The sequence below is a fragment of the Calonectris borealis genome, chromosome 1 (assembly GCF_964195595.1).
Source record: "Calonectris borealis chromosome 1, bCalBor7.hap1.2, whole genome shotgun sequence".
Classification (NCBI taxonomy): Eukaryota; Metazoa; Chordata; class Aves; order Procellariiformes; family Procellariidae; genus Calonectris; species Calonectris borealis.
Genome location: NC_134312.1, coordinates 69351516 through 69378874, shown reverse-complemented (window position 1 = coordinate 69378874; position 27359 = coordinate 69351516). Strand labels below are relative to the sequence as shown.

The 27359-nt window shown below is 41.0% G+C and overlaps 1 protein-coding gene across 1 annotated transcript in view; it reads right to left on the bottom strand.

Moving 5' to 3' along the window:
- Positions 1-2649, bottom strand: part of CACNA1C (calcium voltage-gated channel subunit alpha1 C) — a 208888-nt gene extending 206239 nt beyond the window's left edge. The window contains exons 1-2 of the mRNA XM_075168159.1: positions 2620-2649; positions 533-672 (exon numbers count right to left, since the gene is read on the bottom strand). Of these exons, the coding sequence (XP_075024260.1) occupies positions 533-672; positions 2620-2649 (170 nt within the window). The remainder of the gene's footprint in view (positions 1-532; positions 673-2619) is intronic.
- Between the last annotated feature and the right edge of the window lie 24710 nt (positions 2650-27359).

Sequence of the window (27359 nt, the reverse complement as noted above, 5' to 3'; positions counted from 1 at the left end):
TTTTTTAACAGTCATACAGATTTACAAACAAAGGGATTTTCTTCCAGTTAAACATATTCAGGCATTTGACTTTGTCCAATAGCTTTGCACTGCTTCCTGTTTTTATCCTGGTTCCCAAAGAGCAGTTTAATTTCCATGTCTTGCAAACCTTCAAAAGCCTTGGAAAAGGCTAAGTAGCAAGGGATACCAGACAGAAAATTGCATCAACTGATTGTCAATCCTTAATATTTACCTCAAGGCAAATTGTTGCTACACATTGAATGAATCAAGCATGAATCAAGTTATACCTGCAGAAGACCGGTGAGTTAGCTGTATTTTCAGATTACACGGTAATACTTGGTAAAACACATGGAGTCTGTACAGGGGCTAACACAGGAGGGACAAATGGTGGTGGTAGGAGAAACACGATGGATACCAACCTCTAACATCACCCATAAGTAATGTACCAAGCATTCACCCACCCTCATGCTCCCAAAGTTTCCCAGTGTCCTCATGTGTGCGGTGTGTTCAAAGACAAAACGTTGGTACTCACCCTACTACCACAATTATAAAATCTAGTAAATTCCAGCCATTGCGGAGGTAAGCGTTTGGGTGAAAGAGAAGTCCATATGCTATTACTTTTAAAAATGCTTCCACTGTAAAAATTATGAGAAAGAGATATTCCACTCGTTCCTGGGGAAGATAAGAGAACAAGAAAAGACAATGGTTAGCATGACTGAAGAACCATGGATAAGGACGTTTTCTTCTGTCACAGTCCAACCATGCAGCCTCCAACTCACTGACTCGCCACTTGGGTACATCTAATGTTCATGGCTTGCCAGAGGGCTTTTCTCCTCATACTTGCATCATCTGCAGTCTGACAGGACAGTGGCAGTAAATTTTGATTAGGCTCTGAAATTTGCTGCCCTCGCCTTGGCAGGGACTGACCTCTGCACAGGCCTATGCAAAGGAGAGGGGGAGAGGGTCAACAGGCATGTTCTAGCACTCAGCTCTCTACAAAGTACATTGCCAAATATCGTCAGCCATCAGAATGCAACTGCATCCAGCCCTTTTCTACCTCTGGAGAGGAAACATTGCTGGATGGAATGCTGTGGAGAGAAATGGGGAGAAATAAAGAGAGGGGCCCACCTGAGACTGATGCATGTGTCAAACCGTGCCTTCTTTGGGATTCCCTTTTCTGTTGCTGGGAAAAAGGTAGGCTGAATAGTGGTGAGAAATGATTTACGGATCAGGCTGACTAATGCTAGAGGCTTTTAGTCATTCCATCAGAAATGTACATGTCCCTGTGAATTGCAGGCTGCAATTAAGGATATCCAAAGTCACTTCCAGTGACAGTACAGTCTGATTCAGGACAAGCAAGCAGGCTTTTGGAGTCAGTACACAGGCGCGCTGTCTTTCATGTCTGGGGTTTTAGCCCCAGTGTTGCAGGAATAAGAATAGCAGTGTTGCAGCACCTAAGTAGGAGGGAAACTGCAGCATTAGGTAATCACTACAAAAGTGCTGCGTGGCAAGCTGAGTGGGAAATAAGAACATGAAAACTAGAGGACAGCAAAGGGATACTAGGTGCCTACAAGGTTAAACTACAAAGTTATTAAAAGTTCACTTTAAAGAAATAAAAACCCGAGATAAATACAAATTAAATGTAAATGCCTACATTCTAGGCATTCCTAGTCACATCTTATAAGGCACCCAGCAATACAATCAGGCAGGTCACTACTTTATTTTTCTTTTCAGCTCCAAACTGCAATTGCCCTGTTCCTCTGTCCAGCTGAATACACATAAGAGACTTTCATATGATACAAAGTGTGCAGGATTACAAAAAAATCATTCCATCATTTAACTCCGCTGCCCATTTGAAACTCTTCCATTCAGCTCCGGGTAATTAACAACTCACTAGCAAACCATTGATCAAAAAAGGCAATTTCCAGTTCCTTTGCATGTTTACATTAACATGTTATTTTACATGACTGAGAAATTCCATCTGACAGTAGCAGGCACATGTTTATGCTTTAAAAAATTGCGGTCTTCACTCAGACAATGCTTTCACAATGCCTGCAGTATTATGCCCCAGTGCTTAGTATGGGGAATACCTAAGAAAGTAGTAGTATCATTCTGTAGTTATCTGATCCAGTCGTAAAGCTACTGAACATGCCTACAGCACAGAATTTGCCCATTGCTGTCCAGATGGAGACAGGTCAGCGCACTAAGGATTTCCATCCCCTCGAACTCAGAGAAGGAAACAACAGCATACAATATTAGAGACTACTATATCCCCAGCTCTACAAATAGTAAGTGAATTATTTTATTTAGCAAGGAATTGGCACATAAGTGCTAACATCCAGGAGTCCAGCCATGGGCTTGGCCACAGAAAAGAGCTCCATAATGGCTTACACGCTCCTAGAAGGGACGATCCTGGCAGCCCTTCTCCCTCCACTGCCACTGACAACTGAACGGGTACTAATTGCTGTACAAATCATAGTAAAACAGACCCAAGTGATCAAGCTGTAGGCACACATTTGTAAAGTAAGACGAGCTGTCACAAAACTTCTTAAAAAAAACACAACAAAATCGTTGTGCGATGGGAAGCCTTTACACAGTGTCTTTCTGATTGCCCTGCACCTTTGTGCTGCCACATGCCTCCATCAGCATGGCGCGAGGCCAGATGCCAACCCGCGGCAGCAGGCAGATAGCCCCCGGTAGCTCTGCCTGGGAGGCGATGCCCTCCCTCTGAAAGGACAAGGTAAAAACTGTATGGAGACTGGAGGAAGGTGGAAATGGGTTCTGTGGGGGAAGAACCTGCCCTGAACCAAGGATGGGAGTAGGGAGTGTTATGCCTGGGATGGACGTGGCCTCACCAGGGATGAATGAACACCTTTTAGGACGGAAACAAAGATTTCTCTTGCTGCAACCCAGTCCATTAATGGCTCTCGCTCCCTGTTTCAGCCAAGGGCTTTCTGCAGTTGTGGGCAAGCTCTTTCCTTCCCGCAAAAAGGGCCAGAATAGGTCCGAGACCACGCTCTCGTTCAGACTGCCTCTGAGGTTGCCCTGTGCACTCCATTTGTCCGGCATCCCAGTTCCTAAACAGAGGCAGGGGCTCATGGAGAAATACCGTAGGCCCTAGAAACCAGACCTCCCCTAAAACCTCTTTTGGCCGTCACAGCTGAGACTGATACCAAGGGGACGTCGAGGAGCCTACCCTCTAGTTTAATAACTCCAGGTCCAGTTTGAAGCAGACTGGCAGAGCAATTGAAGAGGAAGGTCTAAAGCTACCCCCATGATTTAACAGCAAACCCTGTCCTCGCCCTCCGGGCGCCCCGGGGCAAATGCTGCTTTGTGCTGCTTCTGTGGCCGCCGTGCTGTGCTGCCCAGGCCTGCCTGGCCAGGAGAGCCTTTCCGCTCCATGAATTTCATTGAAATACCTGCACTAATGCAATCAAAAGTCCAAGGAAGCAAATACTTGGGAAAATTCTGGAACAACCTTTTTTTTTTTTTTTTTTAATATTTAATACTGCACAGAGCAGCCAGTATTTCAACACCTAACAGGTTTCTTTTGGCTGGGTTTAGGAGCCTCATACCTTTTTGCCTCTGAAGATGCCTGGGGGACTACAGACTCCTGTTTTGTTATTATAATAATGCTGTTTGTTGAGCCATGTTATTGAGATAATAATATGCCAAAATATTACACACAACATGCGTATATATATACCTATACGTAGATTTAGGCATATATATATATATAACTACAAGCTGTTTGAATAAATTCCTTACAACGCTCTGGTAAAGGTGGAAAGATCATAAAAAAATAAAATTCTATAAAAGCCTCTGAAATGAACATAAGATACAGAATGCTGAGCACAGGAGAGAGATTTTATGATTCTCTCCACTTAAATTAATGATTTCAGGATCTAAAACTGAAGGAAAAATACTGTCGAGATTAAACAGTGCAGCTACTCCAAGACCATTTCAGGAAGCTACTGCTGCTTAGACTCGAGAAGAATTTGAAAAGCCTAGTAATTAATTTGTGTTCCCTTTTTTCCTTATACTATAAAACTCAAGAGCTTTTATGAACACAGCATAACTCAGTAATGACATAGCATAACTGGGCTCCCAGGAACCTGGGTTGCAGTCCCAGTTCTGATGCCACCTTGCCTGGTGAACTCACAGACGTGACTCAACCACCCCTTACCTCAGGTTAGAAATGGGAGGAGGACTTGTTGCTCTCAGCAGCTGCAGAACAATTCATCTGCCTCTTCTAAATGGGCATCTACGCTTCTGGCTGCTCATTTGAAGCTTTGCTTTCACAGGTTAAGCAGACTGGGCCCCAGTGCTTCAAGCTCCCAAGGGACATAGCACTGCAAAGTATCCATAACCCCCACTTCTCTGAGAAGCCCATTTGGTGCCATTTTGAAAGAAACCAAGCTAGACAAATATTGGCATTTCTCTTTGAGAGAGCTCCCTGCTGACAGGGAGGGAGGGAGCTGCCCCACTACGTTCACGGGAGGGAATGGAGATAGCGATGGCACTGCCCCTTAAAACACAAATCCAAACCACAGCTTCGAAAGAGAGGGAACTTATTTTGGAGCTATAAGAAAGAGGGAACAGTATTTTTTCATTTGTGTCTTAGAAACAGGAACCATGCTGATGTGTCTGAGACACATGAAGCATATTGCAGGTTGCAGAATTACAAAGCTGGAGCTTCCTGCTTGGGCAATAGTGATGTAAACGTTTCAAAAACCAGAGGAAAAAACCCAACAATATATGAGTGGAAGAAGAGGAAGGGCAAAAGTTTTAGAAAACTGGCCAGTCTCTGGAGCGTACACAGATGTTCTGGAGCTGGCTCTACCACTGTTTTTTGGGGGTTTGTTTTGTTTTTTATAGATATAGAACATGAGCATCAGCTACCTAGCTGATGGATTAGCGAGCCCTAACATTGCCAAGAAACAAATTGTACATCATCTTAATCTTAACAAAGAAACAAACATTAACTTACTGTTAAGGCTCTAAGATCTATTTCTAAAAGAGGATTACTGTATTAAGTACGAAACCCCTCTAATCCCATGTGCCTTCCGAAGACGTCATAGGTTTGTTTTTGTTTATAGTTTTTAAACTGTACCTAATGACATTGTGGGCTCATAAATGGAGTCTGAAAACAGGAAACCCAAGCAAATTACTGTAGGATGCCATAAGGCTTTTCTCCTGTCAAGAGAGGAGCGAGTAGACCAGTGCTATTTTTGAGAAATGGTCCTCAATGATTCACTGTATCTTGATCCTAGCTCTCCAAACCCCATCCACCCGGCAGCACTACTAGGTTATAAGATTTTCTTTGCAAGAGTTATTCAAGGCTCAAATCACAATCGGGTCCTCACATCTCATACATCCCAGTCTAAAGAGTTTACAATCTAAAATGCAGTCACTACAGGTTTTCTCAAACTTTGCTGTCTCTCTCTGCTTGCACTCTGCTCCGCTTGTTACAAACCATGTTTAAAAAACTAGATCTTCTATATTGGAAGTAATGTGCAGCAAGCCCGGCACAGCTAGAATATTTATGAAGCTGTCTGTTTGACCTTAGACCAAGTTACGTCAGTGTCTACATTATTCCCTAGTGCTTCCTTAAACACAAGAGAATACATTTCTTCAGTAATGAAAATACTCCAAGGAAAACAGCAGTATTTTAAGGGCCTTTGTCATATAGGATGTTTTGGCATCAATTGTATACATAGGCTATGAAAGATACAAACCAAAGTGGAAGCACTCAGACTTTTTCCTAGTAGGGAAAACAATCTTTTCTGATGGGCAGTAAGGAGACTAAACTGCAGTGCTGAGAAAGACAGCCCAGAGACTTTATGAAAAAAGATTCCATGTTTTTGGATTACAAGTTATCATCACATCCGAGATATGGATATCCTCACTGTGTGAATATGCTGACCTGAAGGCTACTGTTAGCATTAATAACTTTGACCTTCAGTGAGGAAGAGCCACATGTGTGCACTTAAAGTATCAATTCAATGAAGCAGATGTTAAGTCAGGTTTGTTGACATTGAGTTACTTCTGAACATACTCAGTTACTCAGGAGACATTTTCAGCTAAGTATGCATGAAAATAGTACACAAGCACATAGGGAATAAAACTTAAAGGAGAGAACATGTTTGGATTTTTTTCTTTCTTTCTCCTTAAAATTACTGTCATTGCAGAAACAAGCGGCCATAACCATTTATGTGATAAAGAGAAAGGGATGATAAGATAGCATACTGCTGAACATAACTCCTTTTACTGTTACTGCTGGTCCTAAAACACAGTGTCCCTTCTTCTACCTATTCCCCAAAAAGAATATTCCCAAAAATCAAGCAAAAGAACACTATCTGTTTTTACCTGACAAGGATAAAATAAGCCCTAAGAAGGAAGCGGGTGACTAGCATTCAACTAAACATAACCCACTGTGTTGGTAAACAGAAGTCAGAAGAGCTTCTGAAAGGTTAGATTTCCAAATACAACCAGCATTGCTTTCTCTCCACAGCAACCAAAGGCAGTGTCTATGTAACGTCAGGCTTTACAATGAGCAAAGTTAAATTCATACCAAACACTGCAGAAATACCGCCTTTTAACTAACACCTGTAAATGGGAGATACTGTCATGTGCAGCTACTTTAAAGGTGTCCAACACTAGAAGAATAAATCAGACAAAGGCAGAATTCTCCCTAATCTGAAAAGAGCAATTATAAAACAGGAACGTAGTGCAAGCCAGCCTTCGGTACTTTATGATAATTCATAACATGCCCACGACCCATTTAAAGGACTTCCACTGAAATAAATAGAAAAGAGGACATTAATAGTTTTGAATGATTACAGACCTGATACACATACCCTATATTCAAGAGTTACTTTGCAAATCAATGCACACTTCATGCATAGCGCTCTTGTGGAATTTAGTCCAAGCTCCTTATTTTTCTTTCCCATCCTTTGGGAAGGATCAAGTTGAATTTATTTATGGGTTCAGTGGAATTATGTTTTGAGTCACGGTCCAATCATAATACAAAACCAAGGTACAAGGGGGTCGACCCCCTGTGCTAGGTACCTTGTACAAACACACTTCCCCTTTCAGTGACCCATATGTTCCTTATTCACTCAAACCAAAATACAGATGAAGAATGCCATTACTGTTCTGATTTACCATCATTTCACCTACATTTTTTACTAACATTAGGTGGAGAAACAAGCTCCAGCTAAACAGAATAATGTAATTATTGGGAATCCTACATTTCAGAAGGGGTTGACATGCCAGTATCTTTTGGACCACAATATGAGAGGATTAAGATTTTAAACTTTTTTACTAGAGAAGATTCTGAGCCACTCGATTTAATTTCGAAGACAGCCCTGCTTTGAGCTGGAATTTGGACTAGCCAACCCACAGAAGTCCCTTTCAATCTATATTTTTTCTGAGACTCTATATGCATATTTTATCATTCTAAATGCACCTCTAATCCTCAGAATAAGCTAACAAGCTATCTATTTCCTTTCCAATTGCCCATCAATGCTTCCCAGTGGGATGCCTCATTCTCCACAATAGAAATGGTCAAGCATGCGCCTTTCTGGACTCCTATAAAGGATTATGCATCAATTTGGACTTAAAATTTGGACTCTGGTGTCAATTAGATAATGTCTAACCTACATAAGATTCTTCTTTACGGTCTTTGGCTAGCAGTAGCAGAAATCTCTTGGGTGTTGTTGCTCAAGATTTCTTCTTTTTTGGACTGAAATAGAACAATAGGATCCTGCCTATGTATGAATTAAATCCAGAGAATATGTCCCTTATGGGCTCAGTTTTTCTTCGGCGTGACCAAGAATTGAAGCCATCCAAACAGGCCATGTACAAACATTCAAACCTGAACAGCTCTGAAGAGGCAAAGAATGTCGTATCCTAGTTTCTTTTGTTTTGGTCCACTACTCTGATTAAATTGAAATGAACTATCACTTTATATTCTGATCAGACCAATAAGAGGTTACCCTTCTAGGAGGAAGCAACATTAGGGAAGGCAGCATAAGGTTTATGACTGTGAGAGCCTCATTTAGGATCTCTGGGTAGAAATTAAAAGCTGGCTAGGTGTTCTGTTGTTACCATGCCTAGGCATGAAATTCACCACTAGAAGAAAGCTTTTTACTAGTTTCCTTCATGCAGCTTCAGAGGCAGTGAGGCAGTCCAGTGTCGTCTTCCAAAGTTAACACAGCCATTTGAAACACCACAGTCAATTGTCCGTCTACCAACCACTGATTAAGGATAGGGTACGAGAAGCATCCATTTAAATCAGAGCAGCCCCAGTATGGCAGCTACATCTGATAGATCATCACAAGGCGTATTGTGTCTCATTCAGCTCCCAAAATTACTCAAGTTAGAAATTGGCCACTCACCATGCTCAGGTGTTTGAACTCAATCATGTATGCAATGAGATATACAAGTATATCAGCCATAAAATATTTCAGTGCTCCATTTTATTAGTATTTTTTATTATTATTAATATTAAAAAGCAATTCCCTCTAGCCTAACCTAACTTTTCTGTGCTCAAAACCACGTTAGTGTTAACTATTGAACATTTTGTTGCCAGGCAGAACAATAAATATATGTCTCACTTTAGGGGGAATTCTAAAAAACCTATCCAATTAAATGATACAGACTCATTAGGACAGTTTCTAAAAGGCCGCCTTGACAGCGCGTCATCTAAGTGGGATACATGAGCACGCTTGCTTTTGGAAACAGGCTACATGACCTCAGCAATGACTGTTCTAACAATTCTATTTTTTTGCACCATCTATGGGCTGGTTCCTAAAGTCACAGGTCCAGAGTTGTTCTCGTTATATTGTTTTAATCTGATCATCATTACACGATCGGTGCTTTCAGTACATTATTTCTCAACGAGTCTCTAAACTTCTTAGTGGTAGGAAAAAAGCTTGACAAAGGTGACTCCCAAGGGTCTGACTGCTGAAAAGAAGTAACCCTGTCCCCAGGAGATTTATTAATTTCAAGTCAATCACATGATTTCAGGAGCTGACGATTTTTAACTGCTTGAAATCAACAATATCACAACTGTAGTTTGTCTGCCTTGTAAGCTTAGGCTGTTCTCATACGGAGAGGCATGCTGAGGAACATTCATGTTCATATTCAGTCATCTTTTCTAAGACATCACCAAAAATTGGGCCCCAAAATGAAGGACTGGATTTCCAACAGAGCTCAACATGTGGATGGTGAGTTCTTTGGGAAATATGCCCATAACGAGACTTTCTGTGTGCCAAGGGTTTTTACAATCCCCTTATGGATAAGGGGTGTGGAGGAGTTGCATTCCATACCCTTAATTTAATGAAGCATCTTTTCTCTCGGAATACTTTTTTTTCCTTTTTAAAAACGATCTGATTCTACAAGGTTTTGAGTAATTCTAGTACATGCCAGGTTAGATTAAAATATAGTCTAAATCAGGGAGAATTTTGCTACTAATTTTAACATGGAAAGTAGTATCCTCTTACTAGGTAAGTCAGTAAAAAACAGGCTGAATTCCCCATTTCTTTTCATCCCCTTTATATCTTCTCAGGTAACACTAAAGAATTAGAAACCTTCCCTAAATTGCCTTGCAGGGGGAACCCCAATTTGAAGGGGCACCACCATGTACTGAGCTGACAGAATGACTGGCATTGCTTCCCTCATGCAAGCCCTTGACATAGGGCATGTTTTTAGAAGAGGAGAGGGCTAGCAGGGGAAAGATGAGAACAGTCAGAGAAAGAAGTATTTGGGCAGCTAGCATGGGATCAGATGTCAGCAAATATGGGCTCCTCAAGAAACCATAGCCACATCCAACACAATTTAGACCCTCTGTGAATTACTCTCAACTACTGAGCTAAGAACTAGAGAGCCACAAGAGACCCCCTGCAGAAATCTGGCCCTGAATCTCTGTTTTAATAGGCCGCTGAGCACAGACTTTTCTCTGACTGACCACCCAGAAGAGCTCATCAAATCCCACTTTTAAAGTATTTCTGTCAAATGCATTTTAATCTGATCACTCTTGTGCATTTTATGATGCTCTAATTTATGTTTTTAATCTACTACAATTCTTTTATAATTGTTTGTGCAGTGCAGTGACGCCTGACAGGGAATGCTTCATAAATAAATTGAATTTATGACTATTTATAACCTCTCCCTCTTGAAATTTCTAAGCAAATAAATTGGTCCCACAGTTCAATGCTCTAGGGTTGGGGTCTCTCTGTACACGTTCATACAAACACATGATATACACACATATGAGAGAGAGAGAGAGAGAGAGAGAGAGAGAGAGAGAGATGGAGTGTGTACGTGTGTGTGAGACCTTTTCTTTCCATGAGTAACTTAAGGGCATATTTAACATTCTGTTCACACTGCTCATGGCAGGCAAGAAAAACACAACTGAAGGGAATGAAAAATGAAAAGTCCTTGCAGCTTCTCCATCTCAGCCTCTATCTTTCCTTTTATGGGGCAAAGGTTTTCAGTTTTTGTATACTACCCCTGAGTAAGTTTCTGTTCGTTTGCTTGCTGCTTGAACAGACAAGGCACATGAAATGAGGCAGCTATAAGGACCTTTGACAACCAGCACATAAAACTCATTTTATTTCCTTAATGGAAGTCTAATTGGTAATTAAAAACATCACTGTGACCTGTGCAGTACCCAGAGAATAGAAATGGACTTCATTTTAAACAGATAAAGCTCATAAGGCTGCAGCTCTGCAGAGTAGCAAGATTTCTTCCAGGCAAGAAGTGAAAGAAGTGCTTTAGTTTTTAGCAGGTTTTGCTAATTTAGGCTAACCAAAAAACCCCAAACAACTGATACGCTTTGCTAGTTCTTCTGTCCCTTGGTTGACTCCCACCAGCCATTCTGCCGACCCTCACTGTAGTGGCTGCTGATGTTGAAACAGACCCAGGGACAAGAAGCTGGAAAATGGAATTTGGATTCTTGCCCTCCCCTGCTCCCCCCAGTCAGACTGGGGCATGTATTTTCATGTCTTGTAAGACAAGCATGGGTTTCATCCTCATATGTTTGAGTATTGCAAGGGTAAAGGGATAAAAACTAATAATCTTGCCAAACACCACCACCTTCCATCCAGTTAGGTTGGGGCTAGGTGTCAAGCTGGTGTAACCTCAGCCTGCAGGACACCAGATCACTCTCACAAAACCTACAGCAGCGCTTGGGTGGGTGCAGAGTAATGCAAGGTCACTTCATAACAAAATATTTGGATTTGCTTCAAGCAAGCCAAACACGTGGATCTGGGAATGTTAAAACTTTTTTGTTCAATAAAAATGTTTAAACATAACGCTCTGTTATTTCTGCACTGAAACACTCCGAGAACTTTCCTTTAGGGACAGTAGAAAGGGGGAATATCACATACAGAATACTTCAACTTTTAATTCTAATAGTCAACAAAACCAAGTTTTGAAATATTGAAATTTCCCAAACAACGCCCAGATTTCCACCAGCCTGACTGGCAAACCAGCAGGAGGGAAAATGGAAAGAAGAGAAACAGCTCTAAAATGGGTTAATGCATGGTAATGCATTTAATTCATTAAAAACAAGGAAGAAAGCTTTCTAATGAGGTTCAGGCATTAATAAGGAATGAACATTGCACCCATGCCACATTTTGCAAGTGAAAAGTCTGTAAAGAGCTATAGTGAGCTACTAATTTTCATGCCAGAGGAGAGGAGAGGAGAGGCAGCTAGTGTACCTGTGTTTTCTCTTACTATGATAAACCCTTAAGACAATATTTATTCTCATGTAGATAAACTTAGAATAAAAACTAAGAAAAATACTAGACTCTGAGCAGTGAAAGGTCAAGAATGTTATTAATATCCTATAATGCTCTTTAATTAAAATCAGCTTGATTAGCTTCTGGCTGGTTTGCAAAACGGCATGCTCTTCCTACATTCCCTGGCTTCAGGGTGGCTATATCTCCTGCAAGCATTGCAGGCTGCGGGATCTCTGCCTAAAGGGAAAATTAGGTTTCAGCTGGCCTGTCTGAAAAAAAGTCTAAATCCCACCCGCAACCAGAATTCCCTTTCATCAAATGCCTATTGCTCAGGAGGTCACTCCCGGTGAAATGATCTCCAAGAACTCAGCCAGATTTCCTCTACGTCAGACAGACTACCGCTTGGGGCTGGCAAGTGTTTTGCCAAATGGACTTGGATTTCAAAGATTTTGTATTCACTTGATGAAAATAAGATGTTACACACTCTGTGTTTTCACTTACTCTGTTCCCAAGGCTCCCTCTCTCTTCAATCACCCTCAGGCTCTAAGCAAACAGGATTCATATTGATCTGCCTGAAAATTATTTTTAATGCTATTAATGTTATAGGCTCCTGTACTGGATGTCTTCCAAGTTTTTCATCCTGACTAGTTGTTCTGACTGATCTGTAATACACTAAACCCGTCACTTTTGCCTTGCTGCTGGCCAAGTCCCAGCTCACACCACAGAAATAAGACAGCCAATGCCTGTACCTGAACTTCGGTGGGGCCTAAGTGTCGTCTTGTGCTCAGTACATATCCTCATAGTCTCGCAGACTCTGTGCAGTGTCATCCCACAACATTTTCTGGCTTTATACCCCTCCATTCCCCTGCTCTGCTTTCCGTAGTCTGTATAGCAAACGCATAGTAAAGTTGGGCTCATTGCTGCCAATGCAAAAATGGCAGGAGCTGGATGAACCCCTGGATGCCATTTTAAGACAATTATTCTCCTATCATATTGTTATCTCCCAGTCAAACATGCGACGATTACTGTGTTTAACTGAAGACTACCACATTAAATTCAGAAACATCAAATCAAACTATGAATTTAATGTTGCAAAAAGTAATACCTTAAACAAATGGTACTGTATTGCAGGTAAAGCTTTTAAGATACATTGTATAATAAGTTTAGACTCACTTTAAAAAAAAAAAAAAAGAAGAGGGCAAACACAAAAATCTCTTATGGAACAGATTTTAAATGAAGTTCTTATTTGGACATACTTTCCACCAACTTCTAGAAGGTCTACATGAGCAAGAACTGAGTAAAAACTGAGTAAGTACAGTAAGTTTTGGCCCAGTAATACCAGGAATATTCTCCTATAGTAGCATCAAATCAAATTGCACAGACTTGGGGGATTTTAGTGTTTTCTTTTAATTGTCTACAAACTGTACTAAGGCAGTGTTATGCTAATGTTTGAGCTCAATGGTGGAACTGATTAAAAACTATAATTAAATGGAATAAGTTTCTATTATTTACAGAACAGCAAAAAGGGTGTAAAAAGGAACAAATGTAGAAATGGTGAAAAATAATTTCAATATTACTCTTTCATTCTGTTTTGACTATCTTTGATACTAGTAACACACAGATGGAAAGCGAACAAGTTTCACAGGTAATAAGCATTGCTCAGTCCACAGTTTATTCTGATCCCTTGAAAGACAAGAACAAACACAACCACCTAAATTTTTTTTCATAAAATAGTTTACAGATGGAAAAGGACCTTGTGACTAAATTTTTGCAAATGCTTTTATGTTTTGCTGAAATCTTCCCATTTTAGTTAATCAGTCTAAACTGCAATTTTCCAAAGTCTTTTTTTTTTCCTCTCATAACCATTCCTTCCTTATAGGATCCATCAGTATTCACGAAGATGTACAAAAACATTAGTAAGATAGCATGTCACTCCAGGGTGACTCCTCAAGCTACTTTCCACAACTTACAGCCACGTCTGTCACTTGCATGTCCTCTGTTTCACTCTCCTATGCTGTCTCACTCTGCTTTATTTCAAACTCAATTTGTTTTCACAAGGAGATGAAACAAAATAAGCAAGGAGGACTATGAATCCACTGGCCTATGGCAAAGGCCATAAAATAAAATAATTAAGAGAAATTCTTTAATTTTAATTAGCTTCCTTTCTGCAGTCATTCCCTTCATGAAAAGTTCAATTACCAAGAACTGATGCCGTTAGATTCACTATACTATATTATGTTTAGTTGGGCTGTTACACAGAAAAAAGGAAATGACAGTGAAATCTCTTGTATAACTTGCCAGATGTGAAACTAGCAGGGCTAAATTATCCCACAAGTCTTCCAGAACTGTCTGAAAGGATGAGATTGCCAGGGCTAAGTTTGTCTCATCACCTTAGTGCTTTAGATCTTCAGAAAAGGCTCCGGAGTTTATAGTCAATCACAGACTGAATATGACTCAATGTCATGCTATTGCAAAACAAAAAAAAGCAAACAACATGCTGGGATGTGTAAACAAACGTACAAACCACAAGACGCAAGAAAAAGTCCTTCTGCTATACACAGCAGGGGTGAAAGTTCTGCTGAAATTCTTTGAATGAAGAAATACATGTACAGACTGGAGAGGGACCAGGGGAGAGCAATAAGGATCTTCTGAACCTTAGAAAAATGACCTGAGAGGAAAGACTGTTGTGAGGCTCTTCAGCATAGAGAAGGCAAGGCAAGACAAGGCTATAGACTGCTGCGAAGGAACGGTGAATAACCCATTTGCCTGCATCCACTTTGGATACGGCAGGAAGTAATGGCTTTACACTGGCAGAAGGAAGGTTTAGAACAGACAATAAGGAAACCTTCCCTTGGCATGCGGTATTGGTGATAGGGCTGTGCCAGAGTACACTGCTTGGGAAGTTACGGATTTTAAATCACTAGAGGTTAAATCCTCCTGTGAGGCAGAATGACTAAATGGCCTCCCAAGGTATCTTCTAGCCCTAGCTTTTGTGTTCCAGAGGCTTTAATAGATGTCCATGGCCACAAGATCCAGCCAGACTCATCTCATCAGGGAGGCAGCTGTCTATTGGTTTTGGACAGAAAGACACCAGGGGACGGTTCTTCTGTATTCATGAGTGAATAGCCTTTCAAAATGTCTTTGACACCCATGCAGCTAAAGCAGATCTATGAAAGAAATCTGTTAGTTGTTTGGGATTTCAAGGAATGCCTCCATATGTCATCATTTGAAAAAGGAGTTCAATAGCTCTCTTGGGGGAAACAGAATTCAGGCTGCTCCCCAGGGTTGATCAGTTTAGAAATGCCATGGAGATTGCACTGGAATGGAGTAAGTTTTTCTGTTCTTACGGTATAGTTTCAGGGTTTTCTAAGATTACCATGTAGAGGCCAAGTTAAGCAGAGGTATTTTCCCCTCTCTGAGAAGACTCTCAAGCATTATCGCTCTGACCAATTCTCATCTGGGCTGATGATATTTATGGTGGAAGCTTCTTTTCCTCAGTAGATCTGCCTCTGAAGGGCATTTGGGAACATGACCTTGTGAATGTTTAGTCTTCTTTTGATCTCTTTGCTTTGGGTCCACAGAGCCCCTGTAGCAGAAATCTATGAGCTTTGCTGAGCATATTTTTAATTAATCCTGGACTTAGAGAAATTTGGGGATTAGTGGATTGCTGAACTCCTTATGTCTCTGGAGCAATGCTGGAGTTTCCTTGTTACAAGGAACAGAGAAAGAGTTGGCAATTGTTGAGAGTTTGGCTTAGGCCAATGAATCTACTGATTTCCATAGATCAGAGAAGTCTTCAAAGCAGCAATACTACTAGCTTGAATAAATACAGTCTCCTTCGTCCAAGGGTTACAACAGACTTCATAGACAGTAATGAATGAATTAAAATATAAATCATACCACACGGGCAAAAGAGAAACTGCCTCCATTTCACAACTGGGAAAATTGAGAAATACATAGGATAAAGGTATTTGAAGATCTGAGGCCTTCCAGTTTCTAAGTACCCATTTTAGGACAATGACAGCCTGATTATTTTTTTTCAGAGACACCAAGTGGCTTGTTGACTAATTGGAGCGATGATGCCTCTAGGGATAGGAGCTTGGCACACTGACTTGGCTGACTTAACCAGCTAACGAGCTAATAGCAATTTAGAGAAGATGAACCTCTGACAAGCATGAAAAGAACTTGTCTAAATGTTTAGAAATCTTTGATTAATTCCTGGTGGATGAAAACTGAGATGTTGCTGTCTCTGCCTCTCTTTGTCCCACTCAGTCGCTTCCACTCCACCTCCTGCCTCCTGTTTCTGCCATCTTTCTATCCTTTTGTCTCTTTTTTCTTGCCTTGTCTTGCACTCCACTTTTCTTCTCCTTGTATACAATGATTTCCAGAGGTTCAGCTGAAACTGCAAGTGTCTGCGTCTCCTTCTCCAAAACACAAGCTGTTCAAAACTAAGGGACAAATTTGGAAATTGGTCTTATCTAATTACCACCTTATGACAAAATCAGGAGGATGGTGGAACCCTAGGGGGGATACTTTTCTATTCCACGCCGTAGATAAGGTGTACCTACCAGGCAATGTTCGTGAGGTGCCAAAGAAACTTCATTACCTGAGAAGGGTATTTTTGGGATCACTTCTGTAAACTACTCTGATATATAGTGCTATAGCAACACACGTATTATGTGGTGACATTTGCATTGTAACATCAAAATGTTACCAAGACATCACAAATACAACCGCAGCGCTGAGGGCGACCAGAAGCACTAAAATTCTCTCTCAACCGGCAAATTATGTCTGAACAAAGAAATGTCAAAAACAGTCTAGCAGCCTTATGTTGCCACATTGGTTAAAAGCAGGGAGAATATGATATAATATATCATACCATAATTAATTTATTGTACTGTAGCTGGTACGTAGTTTCACTTGCTAAAACCTCACTGCTGTTTAATCCACAGTCAACTGCTGACTGGTGTGCAGAAGGCTGCAGTGTGCCTTGTACGGTAGAGATACACCACATTTACACTCACCAGAGAGGGAACTCTAATAATTTTTACGTGATAAAGTTCTGCTGCTTTTTTTATAAACCCTGACTTGGACTGGTTGCCGGGGTCCTAATGAAGTTGAGTTAGACCCTGTGCATCAACCTGCCGCTCCTCCTACCTGTTGCTACGTTTTTTTTTTCTCTGCGAAACCAAAATATCCCTTGCAAAATTATGATTCGGTTCAACTAAAACAGTATCTGACAGGATGCACTCTCCAAGGCGGTGACAAAGTAATGTGGTAGGCCTCTGCTCTTTAAAATGCAGAACAAACCCCAATTATATAAAAAGACAGTGCATCTACAACAAGGAGTACTTCTCTAGGTCTCGTAAAATAGGCACAGGGTAGCTCACTGCTAAGGCTACGGCACTCCTCCTTAAAAGCAATCAGAAGAATTCATGCTGTGGGTAGATTGATGAGAATGGAGATTCGAGATCAAATTCTGAGCAGATTATAAATAAAAGGAGATAATTATTTGCTTTCTGTTGACAGTAAGCATTCTTCCCTAACGTAAACTCACCACACTCCTTACAAATCTGTACCAGTGAGCTTTTGGTAAGGCTGGTGTTCTGGGGTGTTGCGGCATGAACAAGGTAGACGTTCACAAGGATGGAAATCAGGGCCTCTAATAAGCAGCGGTGGATGCACCAAAAAGACCGGTGGGTCCCCAGAAAGAAGGATGTGGCACTGTGCCAGCCTTAGCTGTGTCTGCAATGCCCTTCTCTCACCAGGGCTCCAACTTTGTACTCTTCCAAGGGGAGTTTTACAGCTTTCTAAAATAATCTTTATGGGTCTGTGTTTTACCAGGTAGTAATTTCTGAGAAGAATACTGCAGTTTTAGCAGTTATTCTTAACTGTTTAAGAATATGCTGGTGTTTAGGAAGAAAGGACCCAAGAGTAACAGGTAATATCGATTTCTGATTTTCACTATACTTGAAATTCAGCCCAGTTAAGAAGGAAAAAAAATATGCGCCGTCACACTTACAAGCCTATGAACATCAATATATTTCAATGGATACATTTTTCTCTTATATCTAGCCTCTGAGTTTTTTCACCTCTGAGCAAGACCTAAAAACATACTACATCATCTGTACTGCATTGTAACCCGAAGCCACAGATCTCCTTAGGAAACTTTCCTTTCAGAACGATTTAATAAGATGCAATATTAACATCCCAACGGCATTTCCCTCATGAGTTAGAAGTGTCACACTCTCTGTTTTGACTAATTTCTGCTAGATAAATACAGCCTACCTTGATTAGAGAAATTCCCATATTCTGTATTTTTTTGACTGGTGAGGTCTTTCTTTACTTTGTACCCTGAGCTCTTAAGTGGCTTTGCCTCCTTTAAAAGCTGTATCTCTGCCCAGCATGCCTGCATTCCTGCGGAGAGTTGCTTAATCCCTCTGTATACTCCCAATCTGCCTGCAAGGAACGCAGAGCATTCCCAGATCTTTAAAAGGAGGCAACACAAAAATCTATTTTCTTTTATTAATGGCAAAGAATTCCTGTACTATTTTTTTAAAAAAAAACCAGCCTCCTCCTTTTCAGTATTATCCTTTTTTTCCTGCTTTACTCAATTATAGCTGATTGGTTATTAACTGCCATGACATATGAGTCACGCAGGATCTAGGACACAGGATGTGTTCAGAGTTGCTTAATCATGTTCTAATATTTAACATGTACACTTGTTTATTAGGTAATAGAGTTGTGTATGATATTTACATTGTGCTATATTAATTTGGGATGTTAATGCTAGAAGGGCCAGAGAATGATAAACAAAAATGATACAGGCAAATGAGGAGGAAGAAAGAAAAGCTAAGCCAAAGCACAATGACTCCCAGGGCACGGGAAGGAAGAATTCACATTCAGATTTTTCTGTTGGGGCACTTGTAGGTCTCATCTCAGTTATACCAATTTTAGCTCAGAGTAACTTCCTTTTCATGGTGCTTATCTAGTTATATCCCTAAAGTCGCCAACCTTTCTACACCTCAAACTTTCCTCAAAAACACCTAGCTCCCAAATGCCCCTAAAACTGCTTCAGTATATGAGGACAGCCGTCTCTGCACCAGATCATGACTTTAGCTGCCTGTTATGAAAAGTATTGATATCTGCCTCCAGTTGCATAAGGAAAGGAAAGGGACATCCTATATGAAAATATACATGCTTTTCTCTCTTCCCTCTCCCATTCCAGCAGTTAGCTCTCAGTCAGCACAGCAGACACAGCTTTTGAAAGAGCACACAGAAGGAAGCCAAGTGTCTCAAGGTGAAGCAGGTGATCGCAGCATTGTATTCGGTGGTGGTGCACGCACGCAGATGAAAATACAATTTAGCCTGAGGGTTCCGCTCTAAAGAATCACTACCTTTTTTGTGGGTAAAACCAATAAAAATCTAAATAAGATTACTTGGTTGTGAAACGTATCCAGGAATGACAAAGCTAGGTAGACAAGATGGAAGAAGAGAACAGAAATAAGACGCGCTTAATATATGCAAGGGTATTTGAACTCAGGATACTTAAGGAAGGTAAGGAATATGCAAAAGCAAAAAAATGCTATTTGGCTAACTTCTCCTGGAAGCACTTGACAGCTGAATGTGGTTTTGAAAGGCCTGAAGGCAGTTTACCACAGGGACTGAGTCAAGACAGCTTTGCATGAGAGAGGACGATGGCATTCTGCAACACACAGAGGGTAGATGCCTATTTTAAGGAGGCAGTTTGCTGCCTCCAAAGACCCTTGATGTGGGTACAAGACAACATGGAGGACTGCAGCAAGGGCAGTCATAGAAGCAAAGCTTAACTTGGAAACTGTTTTGCAAATTAATTGCTTGATACTTCAATTCTTCTTTGTTTTTCTTCCTCACACTTGATGGCTTTTGTCTCTTGTCCTCCTTCCTGTGACTTCTCCCATTTTCATCCCACTTTATCACCCCTATTTAAATTTTTGTTTGTTTGTTTGTTTGTTTTTTTTAACATTTCTGTCACACTGTCAGCATTCCCAAGCTACTGATAAAACACTACAAGCACCCTATGATAACGATGTTTGTAATCCCTAGACTAGTTTTGTTTAATGAAATCTACAAGAAAAATATATTCCTTAGGAGTCATCAGAAGCTGACAAGAAGGCATGAAAAGTCCAAACAAGACAGCACCAGGAAAGCATAAGGTACAAAAGTCAAACTCAGCTTGGGGAAAAACAAGTGGTCTGAGGATCGGTGGTGCTCTGTGTCTTCTTTAACAGCATGCAGTAACCACTGGTGCTGGCCTTATGGCTCATTTCTAGCTCTCTTCCCCTGACTTGCAGAGAAATGCTGTGATTATACCATGCTACTGTTCATCAAGCAATTTGAACAGAGGGTACATGGACAGCAAAGTATTCCCAACTGCTGGCCCAGACCTTTGGAGGTAACAGCTGTTAAACTTCTAATTTGTATTATGGACAAAATGACTTCCTAGCAATTACCAGAAAACAGAAGACCCCACAGTCCCACAGCCACATTTCCCCATGCTATTACTAGTCCTGCAATGGGCACAACAGTGAATCAGAGCCAATCTTTTAAAAGCCACCTGTCCAAATTCTGGCTTCTCTGTCTGTACCAAAGCACCTACCAACGTTTCCTGAGCTATTCAGTAGCTCTCACTATCTTCAGTGGGAAAAGGAACAGGGTTGTGTTTTCCAAGTAAACAAAGAGTTTTGCACTTTGTACACCAAATTTTAGAATTATTGTGTTTGTGCAGTATGTATCTTATTCTTTTCAATTCTCCCTCATGCTATTTTCCAGCAGCAGTCCCAAATTTGTCCATTTGGTCTTCAACCCAGTTGTTCACCTGGCTGCCCAGAAGAAGCTGCTTGCTGGGTGCTCTGGGGAAGACTGATCAATTCTGCAGGCATCCCTCATGTGTGCTGCCCATCCCTAGGCTTCATTTTCATTTTTTTCTATTTTTTCCCCTCTGCCACCAAGCAATTTTCTTGTTAAGCAGTCTCTAAACAAAATGCACATTTCCCCTTCCAACATTACAAACATCTCAGTGACATGGCAGAAAAGCTAAACCACACAGCGATTAAGATATCACTTCAATTTATTGCCCAATTCAAGTTATCAAGGCCCACACAGTCCAGACAGTTCTCTCAGAAAACAGAATCTGAAGGGCACAAAACTCGTACCTCATCTCTGCAATTCTTGTCCAGAAATGTTACCACTTGAGTACACCACAAGTGATCATAAAAACAGCAGCATCTCCAATACCATAATACAGAAGAGCGTTATAAAAATTGATTAGATTTAAGGGAGGAAAGACAACCGATAGATCTATGTCCTCTGCCAATCTGCTAAAGGAAAAAGAGTACAGCAGACTGGTTTACAACATTGGAAAAGAATTAATCTGACTCATGCAATTACTAAAGGATATTTGTCTCCATAACCCAGTAGGCAACTGCATTTTTCATCCTGTTGAACAGTATTTCCAACTTTCGCTTTCTTTAACATAGAAATGATGCAGAAATCAAGGAATATCACTTATCTTTGGTATGCCTATGGAAATATAAATTAGACCTGCGTAACATTTTGAGACCAATGGAGCTCCTTACAACAAAACACTTGTTCTTTAGGTATGTCAAGAGTACCTGAATGAACAGATTTGTCTATATGAAATTACATGCCAGTAGAAGTTTACTGGTTTACCTGGATATTAGAAGTGGTGTCATTAAAAGCTCAGCATTGACACCCAGTCACCAGGGAGAGAAGACCATTTTTTTAACCAGTTCTTACCAATTTGCAGAAGATACACCAAATTGTAGTTCCATTCTAATGGCCACTTTAAGCAAAACATTAAGATCTTTCATAACTTCAAGGATTTCTCAAGTTATATTAAAAAGGAGGGAGGGGAACCTGGGGATTTCTTCTGTCCTAGGCTACAGATGAGCGAAGGCTCATCAGGCACAGTGATGTTTTAAATGGGCCACTCAGCCCACAGCAGCACTGAATTAGGGCAGCTACTCTGTCTACAGCGGAAAATAGCACTGCAAGGCTGGTTTCGTGAGTAGCTCTTCTGCAGTTTTTCAGGCCCACTCAAAAGCTCTGCGCAAACGTGGAATTTGTTGCTTAAACCTGGGCATTCAACGATGAAAACTCTGGCCTATATGAATTACCAAAATCGTACGCAGTGAGCTGAGGCTATCGGAGGGCACAACCCAGAACGCCTCTGTCAGTCCCCTGTTCTGCCAACACCATCTGCAAAGCACACTGCAAAAGTGCTGAGAAAGAGGTAAACATTTTCTCACATGTGGTCTTCTCTCAGCAAAACAAACATACTGGTTGGCTTCAGACTGCAGATATTGTCAAGTTAATTATTGTTGTCAAGTTAATTATTGCTGGTGTTCTTATTATTTTCCACCCATCATCTCTCCTGTAACGATTCACTAGCTTCCTTGGAGAAAGAAGTGTGTCTGCGGGTAATGATTTCACTGCTTTTCCTCCTCTGCCCGCCTCTCAATCGCTCTTTTATATTGAATAATCATTTATATGGTAGTTTAATTAGCTAATTATGAACGTGTTTGGGTATTTTAAGGAGGAAGAATCATTGTTTACTTGCTAGTAATTAAGTGGGTTGCATTTGATTTCGGTGTCGGGAAATTTATGAGTATTATTTTTCTGGGTGACAGTACCAAATATTAAAAACATAATTATTTGCTTATATCTTGGTACACTGAATGGGGAAGTAAATTTCCATGACTGTAGGCTTTGGGTTTCTGGTGGATTATCATTAGCATAACTGATCTGGATATACTTATTAGGATGTAGAAAGAGCAGTCGAGAAAGGGACACTAGTTACAGACAGAAAGCCTCACTGCATTTTGAAGGCTTTGCAGAATACTAAATTCACCTGTCTGCCACCAAAGCCAGCACAAACAGCTTCCGACTCCTTCCTCCCCCCTTCAAGCGTGTAGGCAAAAGCAAGCATCTAAATGGGTCTTCTATGGTCCTTGTGATCTGTATGCAGCAGCTGTACTTGAAAGTCAACATTCATCTTGTGAGCCCAAGAGAAGCTCTTTGCACAGGAAGGCTCTGCTTGATTCTCTTGATGCTAACAAATAAGACAGGTTACCAGAAAACGGCAGCAGGCCTGAGTAGAAGGAATGGGCAAGGAGGCATAGACACTGACACTCAACTCCTGCCTTTCAGCATGGTCCTGGGAGAGAGAGGCAGTAGTGCATCTGCTGCAATTCTGCTCTGTCACGAATGGCAAGCTATCAGATTTCAGCAATCCCAGTAAGATATTTTTTAAATATCTGTGAAGCAGGATAAAGAAAACCACATAAGCCCAGTCATGATGTACCTCTGAATACTGCTATTAATTTCCCAGGGTCAGGTCCTACTTGTGGCACTCATCCTTCCTTTCCAATGGGGGACAGCATGGAATGGGATGAATGACGCAGAAACAATACAGTATAAAGACTCTGGCTTCCTCAGACTTTTACTCCATTTCTCAACCTCTCAAGTTGAGAAACAGGCATTACCCAGTCACTCTAGCTTAATTGAGCATGATTTTAAGACCTCCATTTGCCAGTGGCAGGGATAGCAGAGCAAGACTTCTGTCACAGGTAAACCCCCTTCCCTCATCCGTACCCCATAACTCACACCATGAAAGCACTTAGAAAACAGTGACAGGAGAAGTATTAAGTCTTTGATAATACAAAACAAGGAGCAAAACATTTAGTGCATTGACTCAGGGCGAGAGAAACAACACGTTCCTGCCAGTGTACTTTATGAGAGAGTGCCCAGAAAGAAGAGATGTCTGTAGGATATCTACAGTTCATTTCCCTCCCAAAGGCTGGCTTCTGTTCCCAATGGTGAGAAAACCAGCACAGCTCCTATAATTTCAATAGCACTTTCCAGCCTCATTAATGCATAAGAAGAAAGATAATTTCTTTTTTTTTAAAAAAAAACACAAACAAAACTGCTCTGTGATGTGTCCCCTATTTTGTTCCTTTTCAAGCAAATTTTAGGGGATATTATAAATCAGCTCTTCCACACTCCATTTTGCACTTTCTTGTATACTGCTCATTGCTCTTTTCAAATGTATTTTTTCTATGAACCCTGTATCTATTTCAAACTAGTACATACTGTAAGTAACAGCAAATAAATATGCAAATCCTGAATTTGCCTTAAAAGGACCTATTACGAACAGCAGTAGTGTGTTTATAGTTCTTTTTCTTTGATTTACAGTTTCTGAGGCTTTACTGCACATTTTCAAACTTTACTACAAAAACTACACAGGCTAGAATTTTACCATTTTTCATACCAAAGCTGAGAGCAACTTAACTGCAGAAGACTGGATTATCACGAAAAAATCAACTACTGTGCAACTCAAGGTAAAACTGTGAGATTTAGCAAGATATGCAGATTAGACTAAGCGTGCAAGCAACATCCATCATAGCCCACCAGAATTCATCCATACCCAATTCCTATTTCTAAAAGTCTGAAAAATTAAATCCATCTCGCAATGTGAACTGAAGGTTGTTAGAGATGGGTCCAGCTGCACCAGCAGGGGAGTGAGTCCTGGAGTCAAGGGCCTGGGCTAAATATAACCTGCCATCAGCTTCATCCTGCCTTAACCTTGAGGCTATTATCAAAGCATTCCAGTGAATTTCAAGTGCCTTGGTATCATGTGAGAAGAAAGTTGCTCTCAGGTATTCATATCACTGCAGTTCACAGCTCCACAGTTTATTAATGACATACGTGCAGTGGACTTAGATGTATGCGCCTCAAGCCTCTGCGTCCTTACACCACTTTCTCACAAGTATGATTTTTTTTTTAACCTGGAGTGGAGTTACAAATTGAGAACAGAGTCCATTCCAGCATTTCATGGTTAATTAAGATCTTCGCCATACACACAACATTTTATTGCTTAAAACTTTTAAAATCTAATTTATATGCTTTTCATAATCCAATTATCAGGTCTTCCCTGAGTCGTACGAACATCTGAACTGACTAATGAATATTAAAGGCTAATACTTTATCAAACATCTCGAGGCCATATATCATCAAGATCTATGGCACTGCGACAGCTGCTAAAGTATGTGAACTACACACGCATACAACCAATAACTTGGAGGTATGTTCACTGAAGGGTTGGCCAGATTGCAGAGCCACAGAAGACTGCTGCAAGCGTACAGTTGGAGTTTTGTTCACTGTTGGGGCAAAACCTTCCAAAATTTAAGATTCCTTGGAATCAAATAATGACACTTGCCTTGTGCAGAGCCCCCCCATCTCTGCAGACTCATTGCATTTTAAGTCAGTAACACTACTTGTATGTTTGAAAAAATCACTTTGGAGCAGGAGAAACAATACTGTAACTTCTCTCTCAACAACATATGTATGTGATCAAGAGTCAGGAAGATTCTTATGTTTCATGATATAAACTTTTAAAAGCTTCACCTTCATTAGGGAAGTTTCTTATTCTGCCCAATCAATAAAGCCACAGTGACCCTCATGTTTCATCTCGCATGTTACATCGTATGACCCACGATTTGTAGATTTCTCTGAAGTTTGATTTCTTACAAATATTAATACTGGCAGCCAAGGACAGAGAAATTTCCACAATGCCCCATTAACCATTGTTTTCCAGCCTCAAAACCACAAGAGAATGTGCTGCTGAGCACAGAGGCCCCACAAATGCTATATATAAAGCTTCCATTTCTGTTCCTATTGTTGACAAAGAGCAGGGGAGAACGAGGGAGCAAGGGGAGGTGGAATGCCTTCAGAGATGAACAGACAAAAGAAAGAGATATCTCCCATTTTTTCACCTCTAGCCTTGAAGGAACCCCATTTTTCTCATTTGATCGTTAACACCACACACAGACACGCACTTCTTATCTTGGCAGAAACAAAGCTACTAACAGCATAGAAAGTAAAGTTACAAAATATTTAACAGTTGCAGATGAAGAAATAGGACTGAGCTCTAGAGCATATTCTCCCCTGCAAAGTCCAGTCTACTTCTATTATGCTTATATTACACAAGATGGAGCTGCCACTATTTCTCTTCCAAGCCTCTTCTACAAGCCAGGCAGCCTCACAGTTAGAATGTTTCCTAATACTTGAGTCATCACTTTATTTGTCAAATACTGCTAGTTTTTACTCCATTTCCTTCCTCCAAATGAGTTTCCAAACCCAAGGAGTTCTCTTTTTAGTCTTTTGGGAAAAAAGCACTAACCAAATGCTTCAGAAGTGTGGCATTTTTTTCTGCACTAAGAAATCAACCCTTTTTTTATTCAATGCTTAGTAGCAAAAATAAGTTTACCAAAATAGGATCAGAGATTTTTTAAACCGGGGCGGGAAAGGGAGGACAGATGCATCCCCAGAGTATGCAAAATAGAAATGAGATTGAAAAGTGAATTAGGCTCATATAAAGTCACCTTGATTCAAATTACACAATCACACGCTGCAGTAGCGTTAGAGATGTGGCCCTGTGATGTCTAACTAGAAGTTACGACTCCCTTACTAACACACATGCTTCCCTGCAAAATAAGCCTATAACCAGAAATGGATATTATATTGGATGTACTAACATCCCCAAATTAGTGTCCACACAGGCAAGCTGCAACCCACAGAGCGCTAGCAACTGTCGGCCAGCCTACGTATCCTGCCAGCCTGATAGGTTACAGCAAACAGTGCAGCTGACCCCAGGCTGCTCAGAGAGGCAGCCCACCTCTTGGGGAGGAGAGAGAATGTCACTTCGAGGGAAGACCTCAGTTCTGCCCAAGCAGCAGGGCTGCAGGATTGCATCTTGGCTCCAGGTTCATCAGCTGGTGTAAGGATGAAATCAGTCACAGGATAAGCAAGACCCAAACACAAGTGGTTTTGCTGCTGCAGCTGGAGGAAGCTAAGCACTCTCCAACCACGGGTCTGCAATCAAGACAGGATGGAAGAGCAGCCTGGATCCAGCACATACGTCTTGATCACTGGGCTATAACGAAATCGTCATACACTATGCAGCACGCTTCAGTCATCTGGTCCCCCGTTGTCCACATCAGAGCATGCCGCAAGCACTCTCTCAATCCCTCAGCCTGGATTTCCTTTCCTGAGAAAGACCGCCTGCCTCCAGGCATAGGGTTTGGAAGCAGCCAGGAAATACATTTAGACCCAAAGAGCGCAAAGTACACTCGGACCTCACTGTTTGTTTATAGCTGGAGTGAACACAAAGACGGATGTACATTAAGCAATGCCCTGAGGACTGGGATTCTGCCCAGTGCGCTTCCCCTCTCCCTCCTATTCCCAAAAGAACAAGAGTCCTTTGGATCAAGGCTGCTTGTGCAATCTGGAGTGATGGTTATGCTAGAAAGTATTTCTCTGTACTTTTGCATGCTAAGAACTTGTTATTTTGGGTTATTCCTAAGTGGAAAATACATGAAGCTCCAGATGAAGCCTGCTATGTACAATTTACAAGTTTTTTTAAGTACAGATGAAAGCAGTAGTTTGTAGATAAGTGCATCAACCTTTTCCTTCTGAAGGCAATCCCTCCTCTTCGAAGACTGCAGGAGCCTGGGCTTGGAGGAGACAAATGGCATTCTCTGAGGTGGG